At 34.2% G+C, this 27,166-nt stretch overlaps 3 protein-coding genes and 1 long non-coding RNA gene across 4 annotated transcripts in view; 2 read left to right on the plus strand and 2 right to left on the minus strand.

Moving 5' to 3' along the window:
• Positions 1-203: 203 nt before the first annotated feature.
• LOC144835320 (syntaxin-like) lies at positions 204-3,773 on the minus strand. Its single transcript, XM_078690406.1, has 10 exons — positions 3,641-3,773; positions 3,278-3,352; positions 3,019-3,118; positions 2,560-2,634; positions 2,399-2,472; positions 1,916-2,024; positions 1,653-1,726; positions 1,292-1,429; positions 775-885; positions 204-610 (listed from the first exon to the last, which is right to left on the minus strand). Exons 2-10 carry the CDS (start codon positions 3,350-3,352, stop codon positions 533-535), a joined length of 834 nt encoding a protein of 277 aa, XP_078546532.1. The 5' UTR covers positions 3,641-3,773; the 3' UTR covers positions 204-532.
• Positions 3,774-6,856: 3,083 nt separating this feature from the next.
• The window catches only part of LOC144835755 (uncharacterized), a 167,438-nt gene continuing 147,128 nt past the window's right edge, over positions 6,857-27,166 (plus strand). The window contains exons 1-5 of the long non-coding RNA XR_013611099.1: positions 6,857-6,912; positions 7,518-7,568; positions 8,468-8,480; positions 10,100-10,168; positions 10,619-11,142. This is a non-coding gene — a long non-coding RNA (uncharacterized LOC144835755). The remainder of the gene's footprint in view (positions 6,913-7,517; positions 7,569-8,467; positions 8,481-10,099; positions 10,169-10,618; positions 11,143-27,166) is intronic.
• On the minus strand, positions 18,473-23,746 carry LOC144835381 (uncharacterized). The gene is made up of 3 exons (XM_078690465.1): positions 23,727-23,746; positions 22,500-22,644; positions 18,473-21,827 (listed from the first exon to the last, which is right to left on the minus strand). Exon 3 carries the CDS (start codon positions 21,809-21,811, stop codon positions 19,490-19,492), a length of 2,322 nt encoding a protein of 773 aa, XP_078546591.1. The 5' UTR covers positions 21,812-21,827; positions 22,500-22,644; positions 23,727-23,746; the 3' UTR covers positions 18,473-19,489.
• LOC144835382 (uncharacterized) lies at positions 22,979-27,072 on the plus strand. Its single transcript, XM_078690466.1, has 3 exons — positions 22,979-23,080; positions 23,799-23,976; positions 24,529-27,072. The coding sequence occupies exon 3, from the start codon at positions 24,545-24,547 to the stop codon at positions 26,669-26,671; it is 2,127 nt and encodes a 708-aa protein (XP_078546592.1). The 5' UTR covers positions 22,979-23,080; positions 23,799-23,976; positions 24,529-24,544; the 3' UTR covers positions 26,672-27,072.

Raw genomic sequence — 27,166 nt, forward strand, 5'->3', positions numbered from 1 at the left:
ATTATTTGTTATCATGATTAGTGTGTGTCCACACCATGAAAATCAAATAAACCCTTGGCAGCTTTGAAAGAATAAGTCCGCCGACATATTTCTATTTGATTTCAGTGAAATATTGACATGTTTGAAACGGCGTGCCACGACAAAAATTACAAAATAGATCAAAAAGATAGACAATAACGTTCACACCTTCTATTTATTTTAAATAAAAATCATATTTAGTATGTATATAGTTATAGCAGTACTCAGGTTTTAAGTTGTGTATTCAGCCAGTAAGGTTTTGCAGTTTCTTAGAAAGTTTAGCATCTCACTACTCTTGATGGATCTGATATAAGTCGTCAGTGACGTCATGAGGAACACACAATTCGACGCGCGCGCTTAAACACTGATGATGAACATGTTTAGCTACGCGCGCGTCGAATTATCTATTCGTGAAATCATTAACGAATGATAATTGAGGTAAACAGTTTGGTTTGATAATTTATTTGTCCATGCTTTGATGTATGACGATCCGTTTGGTACATTCCAATTTTCTTTAAGCGAACTTTATCAGTAGAATTATAGCAACAACAATCAGTAAAATTAAACAGCAACCAATACAGTAGAATTTAGTCTGAAAAAAAATTATTTTAAAATATAAATGTACACAATTAATTTCTACACTATATGTTTGTTGAATAAATATATTTGATATTCAGTAATTGTATATTAAGTGTTTAAACATTTAGTTTGAATTAGAGTGTTTCAGGCGGATCAATATATTTCTTTGTATATTACCCGTCGAGCTTTGTCTCTGTAATTCCTCGCATCTTTTAGTTGTTTTCCTCCAGATATTACGTAATCATGGGTTTCTAGTACATTACGTTCAATGTTGTCTACCATATCCCCCTGTGAATATACAACCAGTACCAACAAATTATGTGTCGTTTTCACAACTGCGCATGTGCGTGAACGCAAATGGAGACGATGGCTCTTCTCCGGCCATAGAGGAACTGTGTAGGCCTACGTGGAAGGGCGTGTATTTCTATTTTAGTTATGTTTATACGATAAGGCCAATATACACAGACGAGCGGTAACGATATACAACAATACAAAAATATAGAATCTATGTTATTCCTTATGACGGAACGGAACGGAACGGACGGACGGACGGTTTCCGCTGATGATAGATACAGGTTCTACGTGGGATAAGTTACGCGGTTTTCCGCTTACCGTTACCGCTCTTCTGTGTAAATTGGCCTTTAGTTCATTTATTGATTAATTTTGTTTATTAATATCTATCAATGATTCTTACCTGACTTTCTACAAGTATCGCAAGATCCATAAACATACTATGTATTTCAGTAATTCTCTTTTCTAACGTCAAGATGTCATTATGACGGTTTACAATTATTTCCAAATCTTGTTTCGCTTTCTCTGTTTCTACAATTATCTAATAGAAATATAATATAGTTTGTGAATAACAAAGAAACTTTCTAACTATATTTTGTATTGTATTTGTGTCGGACTGCGACCCGTCTTATTTGATATTTAAAAACTCGGTAAAATGTCTTTGTAATAGGTTCACCAAAGTAACATAAGTCGTTGGTTCCACTAGAAACTAGTGATGATATTTTATTCGCACATTTACTTAAAAAGAGTTTTTTCCAACTTACATTTGATGTAAACATTGAAAAGTTACCATGTTCAATCATTTCGTCAATTTGTTCATCTGATACTTTTTCTTCAGCTGAGAATAAAAGAAATTGATTAATCTTTGTTCTCTCACAGAGATTTTAGAATAGTCAATAGATTGTGGAACTGATGATAAAAGGAAAATGGGCACATCACATTCTTTTTGCCACATAAAGTTTAATAGTGTAAACAGAGCTTTAGAAACTGAGTGAAAAGATCAGACTGAATGTAGAATGTCACCTACTTATTATAATTTCCCGTTTCAGTCTTGTTTTTAGTTTTTCATATTGCTCGTTTTGTGAGACATTGAATTCATTCATGGTGTTATTCAGTCGCCATTCCAGATACATGTACTGCAATAAATGGTTGTAATGTTATTTTTAGCTAAATTTTTCTTTTTTTTAATAGTGATCAGGTGAACGTGCGTACCCCAACCAGTATTTAAGTAACTTCTACGATTTCTCGTCGTATTCTGCAAGCTTTTGTGTATATATAACCGTTCATATTGTTCTTGCAAGTAGGCCTGCCTTACCCGCTGCGTGTAGGCCTAATTGTACGCGTTTACATTGGTCGTATTTTGTAAGGCAGAGCCTACACTACGCGTACTTTTCTGCATTATGACGTCAGTCGTCAACTACGCTTTTATCTGTATATTTTTCATTCTGTTTGCATACTGCGCTTCGGCGCGAATGCGGACAAATTGGGCTAACGTAAACTAAGTTGTTACCTGCATGTGTTTTATTCTGTGTTCAGTAGAATGTCTTGATGTTTCTTCCGCAGTTTTGATTTCTACTTCGATACCTAAATATTTTAATAGAAACAAAACGCGTTAAATAAAGATTCAAAAACATTGACGATCGAATACAGAAGATTAGGTATTTCTCTTACCTTTAAATAATAAGTTAGCTTCTCTCAAATTCCGTTTTATAACATCAGCCTGTTCATCAACCATTTGCTCTAATTCTTTAAGTAAACAAATGTATTCAGGTATCGGTTAATGACAACAACAAACGAAATACATAAATAAAAGTTTATGATTCGGATTTCCGAACCTGTAGCACTTCTTTAAAGTTACCATACAAATCAGTAACTCAACATAAGTTTATTTTTTATGCGTGTATAGGTTTAATCATGGGTTTGTTAGTCAGATCGCACTAAGACGCAACGACGCAGACGCGACGAAAGTTACTTGACCAATCACAAGCGACAGTTCGGATGATGATCGCGTGGTGTTTACTCAAACAACTACTTGCGGTGCGCATTGCGTTGCGTCCTGTGAGAACCGTGAGCAATTCGACATAGGTCGTAGTAGACTGGCAGGCCTACATAAATTTAAGATACACCAACCTCGTTCTCGTTTTGAAGACGATGCTATAGTACTATAATTGCACTCTAAAGCTTCAATTAAATCAGTCACCTGATCGATTTTGCATGCTATTTCGTCGACCTGTGTTAACAATGAAAAATGCATCAAAATTTTACTTTATCATTATCATCTAGCTCAGCATCATTATGGGTTTAGCGTCGTTATCTACTCATTGTCCTAAAGTGAATTGTGGTTAATTCTGAATTTTCACTGAACCAATAATTATAAAACTCTTCTTACCCTTTCAAAAAATTCTTCCATGAAACCACCAGTGATCAAGTACGAAGTGTGATTGTTCTCCTTAATGTCAGCCATCTGAATACCAGGTAAATTAGCAACAACAAATGAATTAGAACTTAACTACATTTATTATAAACACTGAATCACTGATAAATCTTTGTTTTTGAGCAGAATAATACAAAGAAAAATATAAGAAATTAACGGGAAAAAGGGATGAAAACAATATAATTAAAGAAGTAACATATGAAGACAGATATTACTGATTATTTGTAATGTATTTAATTATGATATGAAAGAGAAAACAAAAACACTGAATCACTTGATGTTGCATTTAAACATAGAAACAGTAGAACGTATACATACTCTATTTATTAGTTGGCCTACAAGATATAAACATTGACCGGTGCCAAGATTTGCTATAGGTACTTGATTTACTATATCGTAGGCCTACTTCAATCATTTCAGTATGTTATATAATACGGTGTACAATGTATGTGCGACTCAAGACTATTAATTACATTACATTGATGGATCGTCACTGGTACTGGACTGGCTGCCTCAAGAGGTGCTAGACCTACTGTACCTCTACAAAACAGTATGGTAAAGAAACAAGGGCCGTTTGAAATAAGCATAGTCGATCTTACCCTGTGTAAAGAGTCTAACCGGTCCCGAATTATAGGTCTCTGTAATGACGTCATACTTCTATATTGTTTATTTTAACAACGTTCTTGAGTAAGTCTGTTCACTCTCAGTATGGCCACATTAGCATTGTGTTGTAATACAGACTTTAAGAATTCATTTTGCAATGTATTTGTAAACGAAAAAACCTGACACGGTTCATTTGTAAATAAGAACCAATTTGGACTTTGTACGCTATGCTCTGGCGTTCAAATATAAGCAATACTTGTACTTGCGTAGGCCATATCTGTGCCTACTCAATCTCATGAACAGGGAGAGACAGAGTACTATTAGATAGTACAGAGATTTTTTCGAAAAATAGTCCAAATACCGACATTTCTAAATAGTGATGTAAACATGCGTAGAACACATTATGTGCGTCTGCGCAAATTTTGATATAGTAACCAGTTTTGTCCAAATATAAAATGGTCGATATTTGCCAAGTTTTCGTAAAAATTTCTTTACTATAGTACAGGGATTTTTTCGAAAAATGACCAAATTTAGACCTTTTTATTTTTCGACATAAAGTGGTCATATGACACTATAAGATGATAATAGGCACTATACGTGCACATATAGCAATATCAGTGCATATTAATTGAATTTTGAAATGGTCGAAATTTGGGTGATTTTGCAAAAAATCCCTGTACTAGGCCTATAGTAAAGGAATTTTCTCGAAAAATGACCAAATTTAGACCTTTTTATTTTTCGACATAAAGTGGTCATATGACAATATAAGATGATAATATGGCACTATACGTGCACATATAGCAATATCAGTGCATATTAATTTAATTTTGAAAAGGTCGAAATTTGGGTGATTTTGCAAAAAATCCCTGTACTATAGTACAGGGATTTTCTCGAAAAATGACCAAATTTCGACCTTTTTATTTTTCGACATAAAGTGGTCATATGACACTATAAGTTGATAATATGGCACTATATGTGCACATATAGCAATATCAGTGCATATTAATTGAATTTTGAAATGGTCGAAATTTGGGTGATTTTGCAAAAAATCCCTGTACTATAAAGGAATTTTCTCGAAAAATTACCAAATTTCGACCTTTTTATTTTTCGACATAAAGTGGTCATATGACACTATAAGTTGATAATATGGCACTATACGTGCACATATAGCAATATCAGTGCATATTAATTGAATTTTGAAATGGTCGAAATTTGGGTGATTTTGCAAAAAATCCCTGTACTAGGCCTATAGGCCTAAAGGAATTTTCTCGAAAAATGACCAAATTTAGACCTTTTTATTTTTCGACATAAAGTGGTCATATGACACTATAAGATGATAATATGGCACTATACGTGCACCTATATCAATATCAGTGTATATTACATAGCCTATGTAAATACGTGAACGTGATACTGCGTCACATGACTACCACTGCGAGGATCGTAAATCGTATATATCCTCGAGAACGATGATATTGACTGAGTAATTTTCGCGTAATTATCGTGTCCCCTGTCATTAAACATATAAATTCTCGAGTTCGATGATATTGACTGTGTAATTTTCGTGTGGCAACCCTCGCGTTTGCCGATAAATAAACAAAAGTCATCTACTGGATTTGAACCTGGGTGGAATTGTCACTCCATCGCAAGACAACGCTTCCACCGTCGCGCCACGCAGCTTGCTTGAAGAAATTATTCATCTAAACTATTTAAACTATGCATACATAGCGCCCTCATTTGTTATTAGTCCTCCCTAAATGTGATGAAACACCGTTTGTGATTGGTCAATACTCACGGTAGTAACCTAGTAACTAGTACGCGCTGAACATCCGGTGATTCGGCTAGCTCCTCGAAGAGAAGACGATGAATTGTTTATTCGGCCTACCTGATTATAATATTATTATTAATAGGCTTATTGATGGAAATTCTTCGTTAATTTAAACGACCTAGGCCTAAGTGAATATTTTATTGCCAAGGAATCATTAATTAGTAATTATCTGTATATTATTCTTCGCAAGGTAAGGTGTCTAGGCAGGAGGCTTGTTTACATACAATACAAATACTAGGCCTATAGAATAGGAGGCCTAGCCTAGCTTCACCCAACCCAGCAGACTTGTTCTTGGCTATATAATATAACAGATATCGCCTTTTATATCGGTAAAATATAAGATTTAACATCCCCTCGGGATGATATTATGTTCTCGGGGAATTATATATCCCTCAGCTGCCGCTTCGGGATATATATATTCCCTCGAACATAATATCATTCCCTCGGGGATGTCAAATCTTATATTTCACCTCTAAGCAGGCAATATCTGTATAATATTAATTGGATTTTGAAAAGGTCGAAATTTGGGTGATTTTGCAAAAAATCCCTGTACTATAGTACAGGGATTTTCTCGAAAAATGACCAAATTTCGACCTTTTTATTTTTCGACATAAAGTGGTGATATGACACTATAAGATGATAATATGGCAATAAATATCAGTGTATACTCTTAGTGCATGGGTTAAAAAAGAATCAAAATATTGACTTTCCTAAATAAATTGAGGTAACATGTGCAGAACTTTATGTGCGTATGCGCATGTAAAATTGTGTTATATTAGGCCTAATCATGAAAATATTGACTGACGTAATATTGCGGTGACATAAAAGGGTCGAAATATTCAATATCGCCTTTTAAAAATTCAATTTTCTACCGAAATAATTATTATGCGTGTATTGCGCGTTATCCATCATCTTCAGAAAAATAAAATGGTCGGTATTAAATGTTAAAATATTTTTATCGGCTGGATCAATACACACATGAATGGACACAAACAATACGCACTCTCGTCTGCCACCAATGGTAATCGATATTATGCTCATTTGCATAATGGATTGATGATGCAGATACATTACATGGGTTGAAAATATGAACTGCGTATGATATTGAAATAGCATCCAAATATTACAGTAAAATACACATTGAAATACGATAAAAACGGTAAGTTTGCTTCTATAGACGTGACACGGCCACGTAATTATAATATTACTATTAATATTTTATCATTGTAAAATATTGTGATTTCCAACATATTATTTTCATGCTGGAGACATTTTTTGTTAATATTTCGGCCTATTCAGTATGCTAGTATTATCGTTATGTTTCACTGCGTGCATTATTCAACCTCTACCGATCAATAATATGCTAATTAACATCTTCCAACAGTAAATAATAAAAACCACCTTATTTTAAAAGCACGTGGTGTACTGTATATAAATATACATAATTTATTTATTTTTACTGTGCTTTACTCTTTAAGTACTATTACTATTTAAATATTATTAAGTTACAAATAATATTATTTATCTCCATAAAATGATATAAATATACCTACAAGAATAATGGAATAACCTGCATTTATCCTCCTTATTATAATTATGGTACCAGTAATAATTCTGTGGGCGGACTCATGTAAATATAAATTTGTCGTGTTTATAAAAACTGTATATTAAACACGTATCTACCATGCAACGCCTATGATATTATGTTTAACTAAAGGCAAGTCGTGTAACGTATGCCAGCTCTAGATTTTCTTTATTCCATAGATAATTTTAAGACGGATTCTCTCAACAAATAAGTGAATAGAACATTACAAGGTAAGTCCAGTTTGATATGCTCATACGTTGCTTTGGATGTTTTCGTATCTCAAAATGGGAAAAATGCACAGTAGGTGTAGTTAATAACAATGTGTAGGCCCTACTGTCTATTCCTATCGTTCATATTTTAGAGCTTGGTTGTTGAATTTAATGAATATTACTGTAACCCCTATTAAGGCCAATTTACACAGAAGAGCGGTAACGGTAAGCGTAAAACCGCATAGCTTGTCCCACGTAGAATCTGTATCTATCCTGAGCGGAAAACCGCCCGTCCGCTCCGCGTCGTGTGTAAATGGTAATAAGGAATAACATAGATTCTATATTTTTATTACCGTTACCGCTCGTCTGTGTAAATTGGCCTTTAAGGGGACACCTTGGGACCAAACAACGTGTTAATAGGGGTGTCTGCAGGGGTTGACCGTATATAATCCTTCGTTCGCTTCACAGGAAAATGTCCCCTTAATAGGATGGTATTGTATATTAAAATATTAATAATGATTTTAAGTCTGTTATGATACCCGGGGTGTGCGTTCGTCTCTTGTGGCCTCTATCACCACCCCTACCCAATCTATCTGTAGGTATGGACGCTATCATTATCATTGTGTTTACAAATATTGTTCGACGTAACCACCCTCCAATAGTACGTTGACCATTATAACTAATTAATGCATTAACATTTCTGATGGTTGTTTATATAATAAAGGGGCAACCCTCTCTGATATTTGTTTACAAGATAATCTTTGATTACCTTTATATTCACCTATCACATGTTGTTTAACCTTTTCCCTTATAACATCTTTATTTATTACTTTGATTATTACAGACCCTGATGTAAAACTTTAACAATATTAATTTTATTTCATACTAATATTTAACTATATTTTGCCTCCTATGCTAAGAATGGACGCAAATGTATGTACAATAACAATATATCAACAATTGCATATTCACGTTTCTTCTCTGTATGCTTGTGAGCACGTCGGTGTATCTTATAGTTTTGCATGTGATTTTATGTAGTCGTCGTACGTCATAGTTAATTTGGTTTATGTATTATATTATATTATATTATACTATATCAGTGTCTTTAATGTATGTATTGTTGAATAAGAGCATGATGAAAAAATGAACTGAATTGCATGAGATGGGATGAGGGCCGTTTGTTCTGGGTGGAATAAACGTCTTCACATTATTAAGTGGTTGTGGAGGGGGTTTAATTCATAATTGAATGTTCAAACACATCGGTTGATCCATTATTAACGGGGATGCGGGTTAAGCTATAGCGGGTGGGTGGGGGGATATATCAATTATGAGATTAAGCGCTGAACCTAACGTAATGTCCCATCTTTTGCATTGTAATCCCCTCCCCACACCCTAGCTCACCCACCTCCCCTCTTGGATCCGCCTACGAAACATAACACAGATGATAAATCAGAGGTAAAAAAAGAATGTCTCATAGTTCTCTTATGATTACTCGACCATCGAAACTTTACAGAGATCAACAAAATAAACATAGGATTTATAATCGAGGCTAACACGTGATATGATTATACTTAAAATTCCATTCAAATAAATGGTCGACTCAATTTAATAATTCACATTTTGTATTGATGTATACGAGTTATATGAGCGATACATGAATGTATTTGATGTTAATTATTTATTTGTATAAATGTATTTCAAAAGTTATTATCATATTAATGATTGTTACGCAGCATGTTATTACCATAGTGATTGTTACGCAGCATGTTATTACCATAGTGATTGTTACGCAGCATGTTTTAAATGTAATTTTTACTTTTATTTTAGGGGATTTGCTTCAACGGGAATATTACTTTAATTTAAAAAAAAGGATTTTATTTATTCCAATTAATGAATAAAGCAAGCTTAGTAAACCCTTTTCTTCATATTTCGGGCAAATGCATGCGTTTGTTTTATCAGGGTTCAATGTACTTTTGCATGATGTTATTCACGAATTAAACGCATTCTCTAATACCCACCCACCTCAACAGTAGAACCCGCTCGCTCGGGACACACTTATTCAAGGGACAATTTACCATGACACATGTTTGTAAATGTTTTAACACACTGCAGGGGACACCCCCTATTAAGGGGAAACTTTGTAAGGGGAGGGGGTTCTACGGTATACCTCAGTGATGTAATGAAAGTATGTACGAAACGATGTATACTTGAACTTTCATAATAATCTTATTAATTCCAATTATTTATTAAAATTAATTGTCACAACTCTGGTAGGCCTATTGTCACACGTGACCCATTGGCGGATCCAGGAATCATGAAACCGGGGGGCTTGTAAAATAAAGTGTTGAACTTAACTTGTCTCATGTTTTGCATCATTGCACAATGTTCAACCCCACCATCACCCCCACCCTGGATCCGCCTATGTGACCCTACGACTCCATTGTAAATCCCTTTCTACTTGAATTGTAATCCCTTCTAATGATAGCTCATTTCATAACCTTTGCACGATTTTCTTTTTGTCCTTGCAAATGCTTGTTACGTCATGTCTATAGAGTGTTCAATTGGTGGATAGTAGTAATAGTAGAGATGATCAACCAGTCATAAATATTGATTACAAGCAGGTTCGTATATATTTTTCAATCATTATTTACTTTACTTTAATTTTCTAGTTGTTTTGGATATAGGCCTAATAAGATTTTGTCACGCTTTAAAAAAAAGTGTGGATTTTTTCAACCTAAATCGGGTAGGCCAATCAGGTTGGTTTTCCACTTGGAAGTTTATACGCAATGCACAACCTGCGCACAAAACCAGGTATATATGGCTGCTCTGTGCACAACGACGGAAGCGCGCCACAAATAATTTTACCAACCATGACGCGCGATGAATCATCTGAACTTTCGCCTGTGATTGGTCAACTCTCCTATTTGCGCTTAAGCTTAATATACGTGCGATTAAATTTAAATTATGTGCAATAAAACACATCAGCAAATGAATTAATTGTAATGTACTTATTTATCCTGAAATATTAAATTGTACACATTATCTAACTTCTATATATTTTATATCATTAGAGAAAACGAGTAACGATTTTCCTAATCTGCCTCATCGCTTTCGCCGTAGTTGTAATCGGTATTTTAGCCATTTCTGGTGTATTCTCACCCTAACTGATGACGTCAAACTATGGGCTGCCGTTTACTATGGACAACTTAAAGATTTTAGACAAAAATATGCCAAATTAGGATTTAGATGAAGACAAAAGTCAATTGTGCCAATCGTGTTTTAAAAAGAAACTAAAATACAGAAGTACAGAATAATGCATACCAATTACTCAAATGTATATACATTTAAAATTGCTACCTTTGTGCTTAAATCATGAAGAAGTTAATTAATCTTCTAAAGCATTTATTTGAAATAAGCTTATTTTTATATAGGCCTGTCTTACTGTAAATAATAGGCCAACATTTTAATGATATATAATGTGCAGGATGCCTATAAATGAATGACTATTCCCGAAGGGGTTTACTAGTATAGATAGAACATGGACGTACAGGCTGGAAAGTATTGCATTTTATTTTGGTGGGTCAAAATGAAACAAGTAAATACATAAATAAGTATTACACCAGCAAATATATCATGTGCAATTATTTTAAAACATAAACATAGATTAGGTCTATTATGATAATTTAAATTAATTATTTATATTGTAATTATCCTAATTATTTTATTATTTATAATTATACTGTAATAATCATTAGTAGTATTTATTATCCAGGGAATATTCTTTCATTAAATTTAGATTTTGGGAAAAGTGCAATTATAGACTGCAACAAAATGGTATCTACCGCCCTCTATAGAAAGGATGTGTGAGTCTGTGAAGCTGAAGCTCTGTCTACACTATCACACTAGTTTGACTAAAAAAAGGTGATGTGCCCAAATATGGTAGTGATATGACATCATCGTGTCCATATATGGGCACGTCACATTTTTGTCACATAAAGTTTGATAGTGTAGACAGAGCTTAATACAGTATTTCTCAGTATTATTTCTCAGATCAACTATTTATTACAATGTACACGTTTTTAAGTTGGAGAAAATGCACTCACAATATATTTATTATTATTAGATTTAGTTAAGCACGGAGGCATGATTTAAGTATATAATATCTATCCTAAAATCGTAAATATTAATAATTAATAAGGACTAATTTATGCCCCTAGTTTCTGGTTCACTTATATCTATTGTTAAATATGTACACAAATCTTTACATTTTATGGTACGGTGGTATTCATACTTTTTTTATGTAAATCAAAAAATGTATAATAAGAATTCTTACTGTTTTTCACAGTTTTTATAATGCTGATTTTTTGCGTCGTTTTTTATTACTTGGAATAACTGTAAAATATATACTGTAATATGCTTATAATTATTGTTTTGTTACAGAATTATTGTATGCTGCAAGGTGTATTAAAATATATAAATGTTTATATAAATTCAAATGTTTGTGTGTTCTATATTAAGCAGCCGTCTATTTAAGCTGAGACAGTTATGCAATAGATGGTTTATTTATTTATTCCTTTCATTGAAACATAAAAAGTGAGCACTGAGGAGAGATAAGAGCTGTCGAAGACAACTATCGTCAAAGGGTGATAGTTGTACACCTTATAAGTTAAAAAAAAAGATACACTATATAAATATAATATGTAGGCCTATATAGAATTAGAAATTGGGCTTACTTCTTTGGGGTGTGGGACTATACCTGGGGAAATCCTGGTTCAGGGAAAAAATAATTGTTAAAAAATTTCTTGTTAAAGACTGATCTGAACTGGCTAGAGAGAGGCCTACATCTATACCAAAAGTCGATACTGGGATTATACCCGAAGATATGCCTGTTTGTGAATCAGACATAAAGTAGGTGGTGGATTAGACCTGACGTGGCATTATACCCAAGGATATACGGTATTAATACAGTACTTAAAAATGAACAGGTAGCAAGATTTAAAACAAAAACAAACATTTATTGATTATCAGTACAAAACAATAATCAATTCTTAAACTAAACTTTTCAAAACAGTTTTTCTCATTACATTGTATACAAATATATAATATTCAGTAGTGAAATCATGACATGTTTGAAACGGCGTGCCACGACAACAATCACAAAACAGATCAAAAAGTTAGACAATAATGTTCATATCTATCAATTTATTTTAAATAAACATCATATTTAGGCTTAGTATGTAATAAGCCAAGGAAAAGAGAAACACGTGCGTAACACCAGACGCAGCTTTCTATCGTAAGGCCAGACTATGAGTGAATTCATTTTTGGTTCGGTGCAAGCTACCAAATCGAAAATGGCAAACAGTCGAGGGTGGTTTTTGCATAACCAGGTGTGACGTCAATTCCTATACCATGAATGACGTTGCATCGGTAATGGTCATCGGACGAAAGTGTATGAGAAGACGGTTATCACGTGGAAAGGCACTGTGGACACTTTCCCTTTTTTTTAAAACAAATCATGTAGGCCTAGGCTACAAAGATTTGTTTCTCGAACAATTTCATTTCTGGACAAAACTGGTTATACTTATATAACAAATTGACATGCGCAGATATTTTAAAACATTTTTATCGACTGGATTAGTAGACATGACAATGGACCTAGACAATAGCATTCATGTGTCACCATGGTAATATCGATATCAATATTTTTACTCCAGTGCATAATGATGATGCAGACAAATTACATTAAAATTTGAACTGCGTATGATATTGAGATAGCATCTAAATACTTACAGTAGGCCTATATGCAACGCCTTATGACATTTTTATAACTAGGCAAGCCGTGAACGTATGCCAGCTCTAGATTTTCTTTATTCCATAGATAATAATAGACGGATTTTCTCAACAAATAAGTGAATAGACTCACATTACAAGGTAAGTCTAGTTCTTATGTTGTTTAGATGTTTTCGTATTTCAAATGTTAACACCACACGCGACCATTACATGTGTACATTGTTACGTCCGAACGGGCTAAAAATGGGGCAAATTCACAGTAGGTGTAGTATTTAAGTAATAATAATGTGTACTGTCTATTTCCCCTCCCTTTTTTTAACCTTTTCCCTTAAACATCTTTATTTAGGCCTATTACTTTGATTATTACTATCAGACCCGAATGTAAAACTTGACCTATCTTTATTAAAAATATTAATTTTATTTAATACTAATATTTAACTATACTTTTGCCTCCTTATGCAAAGAATGGATTTAAATGTATGTATAATATCAATATATCAACAATTGCATACGTCATGTATATCGTTTTTTTTGTTGTATAGAGCTCGTCGCGGTGTATCGTTTGCATGTGCTTTCTTTTAGTCGTCATGTATTTGAACGTCATAGTTAATTGGGTTTATATATATTGTATTATTGTAAGTAAAGCTCTGTCTACACTATCAAACTTTATGTGACAAAAAAATGTGATGTGCCTATATATGGACATGATGTCAGATGATGATTACTGCCTCTGCTGCTCCGTAAATCTCTTTTACCAGTATCTTCCAGTCTGATCTTTCATTGGCTAGTTCTTTAAATTGTTTGATGTCTTTCTTGGTTTTTCAATTGTCCGGGATACTTGATGTTTGTGTTCTGCTTATAAAGGGTAAGTAGGTCGTTGCTGAGAGTTATTGGTAGGGTGGTTCTTGGTCTTCCTCGAAATTTTATATTGGTAGTGTTGCTGAAATAATAGCTTATTGCTGTGTTGGCTGGTGTACCTAAGTCTTGTCTAAGTATGTGACCCAATAGTCTCCATCTTGCGTCGACTATTTCTAACGAAATTGGTTTTGTTCCTGTCCTTCTGTATAAATTTATGTTCGATATCCTGTCTGGGAACCTGATACCTATGATTTTGCGAAGTTGCTGTCTGTGAAATGTGTCAAGTTTATGTGCTTCTTCTTTATATGGACATGATGATGTCATATCACTACCATATTTGTTCATATCACTACCATATTAATTGGATACACACACTAGTCTGATAGTGTAGACAGAGCTTTAGGTATGTATTGATGAATAAGAGCACGATAAACAAACCAACTGAATTATATTATTAAGGGGGAGAATTGTTCCCATTAACTAATATTAAAATATTATTATTATTATTCGACAACTGGTGATAACAGTGTCCAACATGGCACACAAATAGTACGGTACAAGCATGAAAATAGCAATAACAAACTTAGATAATATTTTTACTAACTTTAGGCCTAAGAACTTCGAAAACAAATGTTTACAGTAATAAAGGTTCAATAGAGAATAAGAACACAATGCTATGGCAGTGTGTATTACAAGTTTGGCGTATGTGTGCAGTAAATGGGCATTCACATAATGCGTGAAGCTCGTACACTGTCTAATAACTTTTATATTATTTTATATCCGTAGAGACAAAACGTAATTATTGTCCTGCTCTTCGTCCTCTTCGTCCTCGCCGTAGTTGTAATCGGTAGTTTAGCCCTTTCTGGCAAATTATCATAACTGATGAAGTAAAACCATGTGCTGCCGTTTACTAGGCTACTATGGACAAAAATATGCCACATAGGGGCTAAGATGGAAAAAAGGTACATAAGAGTGCCAAGAAAGATACAAACATACAGTTAACGAATGCATACCAATTGCCCTATCAAGAAGGGGTTTACTAGTATCATGGATTAAAGAATTCTTTAATCCATGCTAGTATAGAGGGAACATGGACGTACAAGGCTCAATTCAAGAAGGCTCATCATGTGGTGGGCCGCGATCGCGACAGGGTCTGCTCAAGGCTCGAACGTATTGTATTTTATTTTGGTGTAATAAGTATTACAGCAGCAAATATAATCATGTGCAATTATTTTAAAACATAAACACGGGTTAGATCTATTATGATAATTTGAATTAATTATTGGTTATCCGCAACTTAGAAGTTGCGGATAACCCTTGTGATTGTAAAAATCTTTTTTGGTTATCCGCAACCGTAAGGTTTTTTGGTTATCCGCAACCGTAAGGTTTTGCGGATAACCCTTGTTATTGTAAATATCTTTTTTTTTTTCATCTTCTTTGTTCTTCTTTCTTTCCCGGAATTTTGTTGCACGCATATCTGTCATCCTTGTCAACACAAGATTGTATAACTTTGTCATAAGATTGACCTGTAGCTGTAGATGTGCAGGAAACTTTGTTATATGACGTTAGAGTCGTGTAGCGCAAGTTACGCGCGATTTTATGAATTTCAATGATTGGTCATAGATTATAAACCAAAAGTCATTTTGTATTGACACTTGGTGAAAATTTAAGTCATATCAAGGGCAAACTTTCTATGGATTAAAAATGGCATGTTTCACAAGAAGTTACGCGCGCACGCGCATTTAAAATTTCAAAATGCGCAAAATTAATTTCTAATCAACTTTCTACGCTGATCATGACATTTTGAGCATGTCAAAAATTTCCACGCGCGCGAAAACATTTACGCGTAAGGTGTGCACGGAGCATGAAAATCATGTGTTTTTTTCTTGAAATATGATTTTACAGCCTTTCTTAGTCATTTTAAAAAAGATTTACATCATTTCAAATTAAAATGACGTCATACGAACACGTTGATTTAGAACATTTGCGCGCGTTTTAGTTGCAAAAGTGACAACATATTGTCAAAATTAAGCCTATTTTTAATCTATTATAGCTCCTCAGGATCATCCACGACCCCCAATTTTTTTAATTTAATATGTAAGCAGATATGTTGTAGATATGAATTCATGCAGAACCTTTACTACTCGGATGTTATGACGTCATCGTATGGCCACACGAATGTAAAATATAGGATTTTTTACTCTTTCCTTATTGCTCATCAAATTCAATAAAGCGCTTCTCGCTTATACGTATTCCATTTCCCCCGAAATTTTAATATTGTCTACGTTAATCAACTATCTTTCGCATGAATTAAAAATATTTTAATTTTTATAACGTCATCATGTCTAAAAACGTAAATAACGTGGGTCACTTATTTTCATCTTTACAGTAAATTTCAATCTGTTATAGCTCGTCAGAATAAAAAGTGATAATCATGATTAAAACGTTTTCTGGAAGCTATTGGATTGTAGATACGAATTGATGTGATTTTTTTGCCAATCAGATGTTGTGACGTCATCATATGGCCAGTTGAATTCAAAAAGTCATATTTTCATCTCTTGCGTAAAAGTTCATTGCGTTTAAACGAGAGCGCATCTCACTTTTACGTGCCCAAAATTCTTCAAATTTGTTTTAATGTAATTTTTTAGATAATTATCTTCTAAAATTGTTATCTTTATATGTCAATTTGATGACGTCATCCTGTTAAAAATTGGATTTAAAAGATGGGTCTCGTAATTTTGTCTATGCTACACTGTATATAACATATACAGTTTATTCTGTAAAATACTGTAATATGGTGTATGCTACATAATAGGTACAATTCAGCACTGTAAACATATTTATTTCATGTAATAGGATGGCATAATAATTGTCGAGGTTCATATAGTTAAGTATGTGCATGTTGCGTTTGCGCGGATAACCCGAACTCGTCAAAGTGACGAGTTCAAATCTAGTTTCATCTTTATTCTTCTTTCTTTCCCGGATTTTTGTTGCAGCTATATCTCAAATTTTTGTAGACATAACTTTGTATAACTTTGTCATAAGATTGACCTGTAGCTGTAGATGTGCAGGAAACTTTGTTATATGACGTTAGAGTCGCGCAGCGTAAGTAACGCGCGATTTTATGAATTTCAATGATTGATCATAGATTATAAACCAAAAGTAATCTTGTATTGACACTTGGTGAACATTTAAGTCATATCAGGGGCAAACTTTCTATGGATTAAAAATGGCATGTTTCACAAAAAGTTACGCACGCACGCACGCGCATTTAAAATTTCAAAATGCGCAAAATTAATTTCTAATCAACTTTCTACGCTGATCATGACATTTTGAGCGTGTCAAAAATTCCCACGGGCGCGAAAAATTTTACGCGTAAGGTGTGCACGGAGCATGAAAATTATGTGTTTTTCTCTTAAATTATGATCTTATAGCCTTTCCTAGTCATTTTAAAAAAGATTGACATCATTTCAATTTAACACGAATGTAAAATATAGGATTTTTTACTCTTTCGTTATTGCTCATCACATTAAATAGAGCGCATCTCACTTTTACGTGCCCAAAATTCTTCAAATTTGTTTTAATGTAATTATTTAGATAATTATCTTCTAAAATTGTTATCTTTATATGTCAATTTGATGACGTCATCGTGTTAATAATTGGATTTAAAAGATGGGTCTCGTAATTTTGTCTATGCTACACTGTATATAACATACTGTAATATGATGTATGCTACATAATAGATACAATTCAGCACTGTAAACATATTTATTTCATGTCATAGGATGGCATAATAATTGTCGAGGTTCATATGGTTAAGTATGTGCATGTTGCGTTTGCGTGGATAACCCGAACTCGTCAAAGTGACGAGTTCAAATCTAGTTTATATTATAATTATATTGTACTGTATTATACTGTAATAATTACTGTACAGTATTAGTATTTATTACCCAGGGAATAATTCTTTCATTGCAACAAAATGTTATCTACCGCCCTCTATAGAAAGGATTTTTTAGTCTATAATAATAATTATTATGTTGCTAAAGCTCTGTTTACACAAACTAGATTGACAAAACCAAATATGGTAGTGATGACATCATCATGTCCATATATGGGCACATCACATTTTGTTGTCACATAAAGTTTGATAGTGTAGACAGAGCTTAATACAGTATTTCTCGGACATAGTATTATTTCTCAGATCAACTATTTATTACAATGTTTTTAAGTTGGAGAAAATTCACTCAATATATATATATTTAGCATTATTTAGGTATATAATATCTATCCTAAAATCGTTATTAATAATTAATAAAGACTAATTTATACCCCTAGCTTCTGGCTCACTTATATCTATTATATAAATATCTATACCAATCGTCTTTACAATTGTATGGTACAGTATGTAATACTTTTTATGTATAAAATCAAATAAAAAATGTATATTGAATTCTTAGTGTTTTTCACAGTTTTTATAATGCTGATTTTTTTGTGCCATTTTTTATGCTTACAATTATTGTTTTGTTACAGAATTATTGTATGCTGCAAGGTGTATTAAAATATATAAATGTTTATATAAATTCAAATGTTTGTGTGTTATTAATCTATATTAAGCAGCCGTCTATTTCAGCTGAGACAGTTATGCAATAGATGGTTACAAGGGTTGTACACCTTAGAAGATAAAAAATATACATATAAATATGACCTGTATAACATTAGATTAGTTGCAGCATCTCATTTTTTAAAACAAAAACATTTATTGATTATCAGTTCATAAAATACAAAAATGAATAAATTCTTTAACTAAACTTTTAAAAACATGAGTTTTCCTCATTATATATATAAAAATGTTTGTACAAATACTGTATATTAAGTCTGGACTAAATGTATTCTAAACCCAAATCAAGATTTCAAAATTAAAACTGCTGTAAGCAACAAGGCAAATTTACATTTGCAAGCATAATAGAGAATTAAAAAAAACAGCAGGTTATTTTCATTTGTATTTCATTTCATTTGCATAGAGGTTCACTTGCATTTAAAAGTCATTTTTTATAAATCATCATTTGCATAGAAATCCACTTGCATATAAAAGTCATTTGTATAAAACAGGCCATTTGCTATAAATCATCATTTGCATAGAAATCCACTTGCATATAAATGTCATTTGTATAAAACAGGCCATTTCATTAAGTCATTTACATATTAAAACAGGCCATTTGCTTTAAGTCATTTGCATATTAAAACAGACAAATATAGGTACATTTGCATAAAATAATTGACAGGTGGTTACCATGTTAGATAACCATAGTTTGAAATGTTCCATTAGCCAGATATTCTTCAATGTCGCGCCGGATACATTTTTCACGAATCTTTTGTCTGCTTTCTTCCTCCGCCTTATTTCGTAGAATTACCTCAAAAAGAGGTACAATACCAGCAATGACAACTCCTGCAAATAGTTCTACTTGCTGGTTTAAGTCAGTGAAGTCTTCAATAAGCTTTAGTGTTGAGAAACCAACCCAGATTACTAGGCTCAGAATCAGAAGTTGCATGATGACTGTTAAGATTTGAATCCCTGTTGGTCTATACTTCTGAACAATCAAGTCAAAGAGAGTCTTTTCAATAGCAGTTAAGCCTTCGGTGTCTTGCCGAATTAAAGGTAAAGATGTGCCATCAATTGATTGTGCTGGTGCAGGAGTTCCATTTGAAGGAGTAGGCGTACTAGTAGGTTGTGTGTTAGGGGCAGCTGAAGGTCCAGTTGAATGTTCAGTTAAAGGGGCAGTTGAATGTCCAGTTGAAGGTCCAGTTGACGTACCAGCATTCTCATTAGCTTCAACAGCTACAACATTAGAAAGAGGAAAGCATGTATCATTTATCTGATCTGTACATTGTGGGAAAGATGGCAGTTTATCACCAGATACTTGCACCATGTTGTCTGTGATTAATTTATCTAACACCGATATCACTTGCTGTAACAGAACCACATATCCGTGGTAATAATCGGTTAGTGTCGAAATGACATAACCAATCACGATGACAGAGACAGCAACAAAGACGCCGGCAGTACCAGAGTTCACCAGTAAACCGATGCAGAAGTAACATACAATACCGGAGACGTATGCAAAGATAGATACAAATTTTCCCAACAGAGCAATCTCGACGAATAAGAGACCAAAAGAAGCTGAAATCATCAAAATACGACTGCTTAGTTTCATATTGTCATCAATCACCCATATTTGGAAGAAACGTAACATGCAATAAAACAACGGGATAGAATTAACTGCAGTGCCAATGGTGTAGATACATAAGAACGGTACAACAAGAAGTACTGCCACAATATACTGTAGTACCTTGTTGTTTATGAACGACAAAGACTTCCAAAACCCGTTCAACCCGTGCTTCCAATGAGAGATCGACACAGCCATCTTTGTCCTTTCCTTCATGACAAATAAAAATCTATACAGGCCACTGTAATTATCCTTTGGAATTTTCAAATCTGGCGCGAGATTGAACTCTTCCAGAAAAAAATGATCTCGCATTACTGATTCAATGTACTTAGTTTCAAACCAGTTTTGATATTTCAACCAGGTTATCATCAGAATAACCCCAAAAATAAAATACACCAAATTTACATAAATATTCCAACCCCAAAATGTACTCCCTCGAATCACTTCATTGTTAAAAATCGCTGCCCAACGACGTGTGAAATTATCGCTGTCCGAGACATGTGCAATGATGTAAGGTAAGTATTGCAAGAAACCGACAAGAACCAATAGTACAAGCCAACGTGAAACAAAAACAAAAGTATATTGATTTCCCTTATAAAACATCAAGTACTTAAGACCCATTGGTAGATCAGTTTGTATGCTTAAGTATTGTTTTCCGTTATCAACCATTGGTTTTACGCGACAAAAAAAGGAGACGAAGAACAAGTTAAAATAAAACGTGAATATTATACTAAGCCAGTAAAAGGTGTCCAGCCAGAAATGCGTCACGAAATTACTAAGTTCCACTGAACTATCTTCTTCTGAAATTTGCCAGCATTCAAAGTATGTACTGCCTTGAAGAAGAGTGTAATAACAGGAAGGCACTCCGTAAACACCTGATACGCTGAAATTATCGCGTGTTAGCTGACGCTCAATGCAAACGTCTTGTTTTGCATTTTCATCACTTTCGTGCTGTAGCAGAGATTTTGCGATAATGTTTAATTTGTCCTCGTTGTCAACATCAAAGAAACACTCGGGTATTGATGTGACGTTTAAGGAGATGTGTTCCACACCAGGAGTTAGAGTTCCAAGTGACAGGTATTCAAAATCAAAAGGAAAAGTTGAAAGGAGTTCACCAATTTTCCCGACAGCCACTACCCAGTGGTTGATGTCGATAACTGTTGTATTTTCGTAGAAATCCATTCCAACAGAATCAGAAGCATCAACAAAAGATAACAACTTTATGTTGATAAAGACAGCATCACCTTCCAAGAGTTCTTGCAAGACATCTGTGCCATCCATCTCCAGTAGACAGGTAGTGTTATCCGATTGGATCCTTGCAGAGATGTCTCTGGATGACGTCACAGTACACATGGCTGCCAGAATAAGTAAGATGCTCTGGGAACGTGTCATGGTCAATGCGTAAGGACTGAAAGAAAAAACCCAATAATTTTAGTCCTCCTGTAAGTACTTACTAATTTGTATCATTCAAATTTCAATAACATTTTTCAATTACATGCTAGTCTATAGTATGTACATTACTCGGTTGGGGCGACTTTCTCATTCTCACAGATTTCCTTATATTTATTGTTCCACATTAATTAATTAAATTTCAGTATATCACCGGGCGGTTTAGAATTCATGTTCTGTGCCTGATGTGTTTATATAATATATATCCCATGTATGTAATTATCCTATGCAGCGGCGGTCGCAGGACTATTTTAAGGGGTTGCCCAAAAAGTCCAGGGCATTAGACACCGAGTAGGCCTATATTTATTGTGCAGTCTGCAAATTTACAAATTCACTCCAGCCCTGGACATTATAACGTTATATGAATGTTGCTGTATACTGTACGATAAAATGGGATCTAAATTTTAATTTAGTGCAAGAAAAAACATTTAGTATGAAATTATCCGGGCCACTAGGGCAACACCCCTCACTAGGGCAACACCCCTGAGTCCGCCCTGCCATGAAATTATCCCTGTATTCGGTAGCCAGTACTAAGTTACAGTTTCTCCACTGTAAATCTTCACAGCCAGGCACTGCCCTGGTTATGTCTGAATCTATGAATATCTAATTTAAAAAAATGAAGAACACTTACCAAGAAGTCAAACAAAGGTAACTTATGTGCTTTAAATGTATTACTATTGAGTATGGGATTGAGTAATGACTGTAAATAGTCTTACAACCATGGCATCCAAGTTTGTAAACTGTTTAACTGTAACTGGAGTTGATTCAACAACTTTCTACCTACAGATATTATAAAGTCACCTTTACTTTGTGTGCTTCTTGCATGAATGATCAAAATAATATACAGACCATGGGAATTTATTATGAGGTGTATTACTAATTTTGGCCTATCCCATTTGAGGAAGTCTTAGGGATGGGCTTGTCAAATTAAAGTTTTAGACAGGGATCACCTCAACAACTAAGGTGGTTTAATAAGGGCCCTTATCTTTTATACTACATATTCCAAAACATATGGTACTTTTAATTGGTGTAAGGATGTACAAGGTACACATTGAGGTCAAAGTGATTGTTGCCATGGTAACTAAGTAGACTGGTGGTAGAGTTGAGTATTGTTTCCATCCAATGAGGATGGTTCTATTTTTTAGTCCACATCAGTTTACAGATTTGTACAGCAGACAGAAGGATGTTGATGGTAGTGCTAATACAAACAAGGTATAGTATGAATTGTTTCTTCTTCTTCTTCTTCTTCTTCTTTCGGTTACTGCTTAACGATCCTTAAGGATCAAAACAAGCAGGGTTTGTGCGCATGCGGGGTCTTTGATATTTAGTCTCTGGTTTCAGGTGATATTTTTTTAATGTTTTTTATGTTTCTAAATATCATAGAAAAAATAGGTAAATAGAATAGTACTGTACATGCATGGTATTTTAAAGAAATGAGGAAATTTTTCCTTTGTTTGAGCATGGATGGTGTATGAGCCATATATACATAAATACATAAACTGCACTACTGTACACAAACAGATGCCATCACTAGTATATTATAATGTTTGTGTTTTTATCTTGATAAATTCAAGAGAAGGACTGCTGGTGTAAGGTAGTTAGCCCGATTATACCAGGGAGTAAAGAAGTATCAGGTTACATATGTTAGAATATAATTACAGTACTAGAGAGACATAATAGAACATTGCATTCATAGCTGATGACTATTTCTATTTTTAGAAAGAAATAACTCCACAAACATAAATCAAGCAAATGTTTTTGACGGCAGCATAAATTAAATAATAAAATCTGTCAGTAAAATCTAGGGTTAAAAATGACAGCAAAGTTAGATGTTAAAAATAAATAGTATGTTTCTTACCCTACAGACGTGGGTTGAGAATCTTAAAATGAAAACAATAGCTGAGCAAAATATTTTTCTTTTATTCTCCAGGAAGGAAATCCAAACTTCCTGAATGAGCTATTTGTACCAGAGAGATCCAACTACCACTAAATTAAAAAAACAGTACTACCAACTACCACGCTTTGTGTCTGTTTGTAGCTATCCAGAGAGCCAACTACCGCAAGGTAACAAAAAAAAACAACTCAACACATGCTTTGTGTCTATCCAGGTAAGATTTCATATAATAATTATAATACATATTAGAACACATGACCTTGGGATACTGTATGTTATCACAATATTATTCTTTTTTAAGTTTCAGTTTTTATTTTAAATAGGACAAAATGTAATACAGCAGTACTTTTATATTATTATATAGTATATACTTATATATTATAGCTGTAAACAGTACTTAAACATGACAAGTAGTTTAAGATCTACTTATTATATTACAGTATTATATATTCAATTCAATGTACAATACAAATACAGAGTAGGACCCCCTTTGAGGGGTCAACCTCAGAACTCAACAAAGGAGTGGGTTACTCATATACAAACATTCAAATATTAAGAAATGGGGGATCCAGGATTTTGAAATAGTGGTGGGGGGGGGGGGGGGGGGTTGGAAATGGGGAGTTGGGTGTGAAAAATTAACTGAAGTGCTGAACTCTGATTTCTTCTCTATAATGTTTATACATTTAGCGTGGGGACCCGGGCCGGCCCCCCCAAAAACTAGGGCTAAGTAATGTTGCTACAGTAACACTTTTTCTATTTTTCCCAGGTTTACATAAAACACAATGTTGTGCAACGGTATCATCTGGCTATTGGTTTCTATAGTAACCTTCCATCTTGGATCAACAACACACGTACCCATTCCAAGTTGCCACATCAAGATCTACGAACCAGAAAGACTCACGCAAGCTGTCGAAAACCGTAAAACGTTTATGCGAGTTAAATTGAACTTTGCTGAAAAGATTAATTTACAAAACGATTCTGATGTCGTGGATGCGTATCACTGGGTTTGGGTCGTAGGCAGCAAGGGAAAGTTCCTTTTAAGTCTACCGTTCGACTTCCCTTCGCTGTCCCTAGGGACACTCAGCCTCAGGATGGAAACGGTTAGACTGAACGCAAGTTTTCCGCAAGACTCCGATTGTTTTAGAATGGCAGACGATGCGGTAAAGCTCACTATTATTGCAAAAGCGTTGCTAGCAACATCTGACGAACCGATACTAAGCACCTCCGAGGTTTGTCTGGAAAAACATGATTTGGTGAACACCATGTTCACGTATTATAACATACTTCAAGGCAGCATGCTTTACGAATGTTGGAACCATAATTCAGATAATTCTCTCACTAAATCACGATCTTCACGATCTACACGTCCGTGGATGAAGACGATTACACTGCTTGCTTTCGTAGTATCGTTTTATTTCCCATTATTGCTGAAATACGTTTTGCGCTCGCATCCCGAGAGTAAAATCTACCAAGGAAAACAGATCAAGTATTTAAGTTTGCTAACAGACATACCGACAGGACCGAAATATTGGCTACTCTTTAAAGGGAACTCAAATAACTATGTGTATATAACTCGCTGTTTATTTTACCTGTTCTTATTCATTTTTCTACAATTTTTGCCTTATACTATAGCATTTACAACCGATAAGGAGGACTTTTATTTGAGATGGGAGGCAGTATTGGAAAATGGGAAAACAACCGTTCACTGTATTGTATGGTATGTTATATCAAATACCATCTTCACCATATTTGTGGTGGGCATGCTGTACACATTACACCATAAAAGTGATTGGTTCGAGCGAATCTTTATAGAAGATTCTCATGATCGCACAAGGATATCTTTAGATTTGTTTGATCTTCCCGAAGCTTTAAAAATTCCGGATGATTCATATTCAGGTATGAAACGGTTCCTCTATGTTCTCCAGGCCCGAGCAGAGATGCTTGTGAGGATTGAACTGTGGAAGTCAGGATACCACGGAATTCAGTTATTCTACCGGTTCTTTACCATCAAGCTTGGAAAACATTGGTCTATACTGATTATCGTAACATGTTTTGTTCCGTACTGCGCCGGTTTTTTACTCATTGTTGCGTTGAACTGTATTCCGTTTCTGTATTGTTTCATGCGCATGTTCCACGTCTGGCTAACAAGTACGCAAATTTCAAAATCTCTGCAGTTGATGTTACTCTGGGTGCTTTTTATTTTTGTAGAAGTTATCTTGTTGGGTAAATGCATCACGATTTTGTTGTACCTTATTGAAATTATTGGTTACACGTTCACCGGTATCGTCATATACGCTGGCGCGCTAAGTAGGATTTACGTGTACGCTATTGGAATTTTCGCTTACATTGTAAGGATGATCAACAGTTACACACGTCAGTATTCAGACCTTTTATGGAACGTTTTAAACACTGCGGAAAAGATTACAAAAGAAAAGAAAGGTATCGAAAAAAACGAAAATATAGATCATCCAAATCGAAATCTTGTTCATTCAAATTCACATGTGATCTGTACAAGCCAATCGTTTCCTTTATTTAACCGGAGCATGACTTTAAACCCACCACCAGCCGTGATCCTCAACTCGCATAACTTTTTGTCTATTCGGCAAGATATATTCGAGTATATTACACAGATGTATAAACCTTTCTCTGTTGAAATAATGTCAAGGGTCATCAAGGTGTTTGTTTATTTAATGACATTGTACCTTGGCTTTTCTACTCTAATTATGGTTAATCAATTTCAGAAGTTGTCGATTGTGCAAAGCTTGTTCGCGTCTGCAGCGACCGTTTGCATTTTTCCGGTTTTTTATTCCATACTTGAATCAAAACAAGCAAAGCGCACTCAGGAGGCCATTATGCATCACATGATTAGACGAGATATCGAGGCCTTTATGAGAGAGGATTTTGATTAAAATGATGATGTCGAGGTTGGCACAACAACATTCCAGAATACTTGACAAAGATCAGACATTGTAAAAAGCAAGATTTTGTAAACAAACCAGTTCAGTAGCCTTTTATGTGCTTGTTACTTACTTACTTTGTTTATATGTATAGTGCACAGAAAGTTTTGAATTGGGTGACTAGAAAACTAAGACCGAAGATATCTTGGAAAACTAACTAAGTTTTCTAGACACCCTTTTGAATTTTATTAATTTCCAAAAAAAAAAACAACAAATAACTTTATTGCACCAAGGTTAAAATGTTTTGATTTGTATTTTTTGTAAATGATTCTAAATAAAAAAAATAAAATAAAAAACGATAATCATTGTATCATTCCATTCCAGCGGATCCTGGACTTCAAAACGGAGAGCAGCGCTAACAGCAACATATAACATACAATATTTTGCCACTAGATCACAAAATAGTTTTAGCGCAACTCCCTGGATCCGGATCCACCGCTACAATGC

The sequence above is a fragment of the Antedon bifida genome, chromosome 2 (genome assembly GCF_963402885.1).
Source record: "Antedon bifida chromosome 2, ecAntBifi1.1, whole genome shotgun sequence".
NCBI classification, from domain to species: domain Eukaryota; kingdom Metazoa; phylum Echinodermata; class Crinoidea; order Comatulida; family Antedonidae; genus Antedon; species Antedon bifida.

Coding starts and splice junctions, on each gene's coding strand:
- LOC144835320 (XM_078690406.1), bottom strand. CDS start 3,352: ATGGCTGACATTAAGGAGAACAATCACACTTCGTACTTGATCACTGGT. Junction 1,727..1,915: donor GAAACGGGAAATTATAATAA/GTAGGTGACATT, acceptor TTTTATTCTCAG/CTGAAGAAAAAGTATCAGAT. Junction 1,430..1,652: donor TTTCAATGTTTACATCAAAT/GTAAGTTGGAAA, acceptor TATTTCTATTAG/ATAATTGTAGAAACAGAGAA.
- LOC144835381 (XM_078690465.1), bottom strand. CDS start 21,811: ATGACACGTTCCCAGAGCATCTTACTTATTCTGGCAGCCATGTGTACT.
- LOC144835382 (XM_078690466.1), top strand. CDS start 24,545: ATGTTGTGCAACGGTATCATCTGGCTATTGGTTTCTATAGTAACCTTC.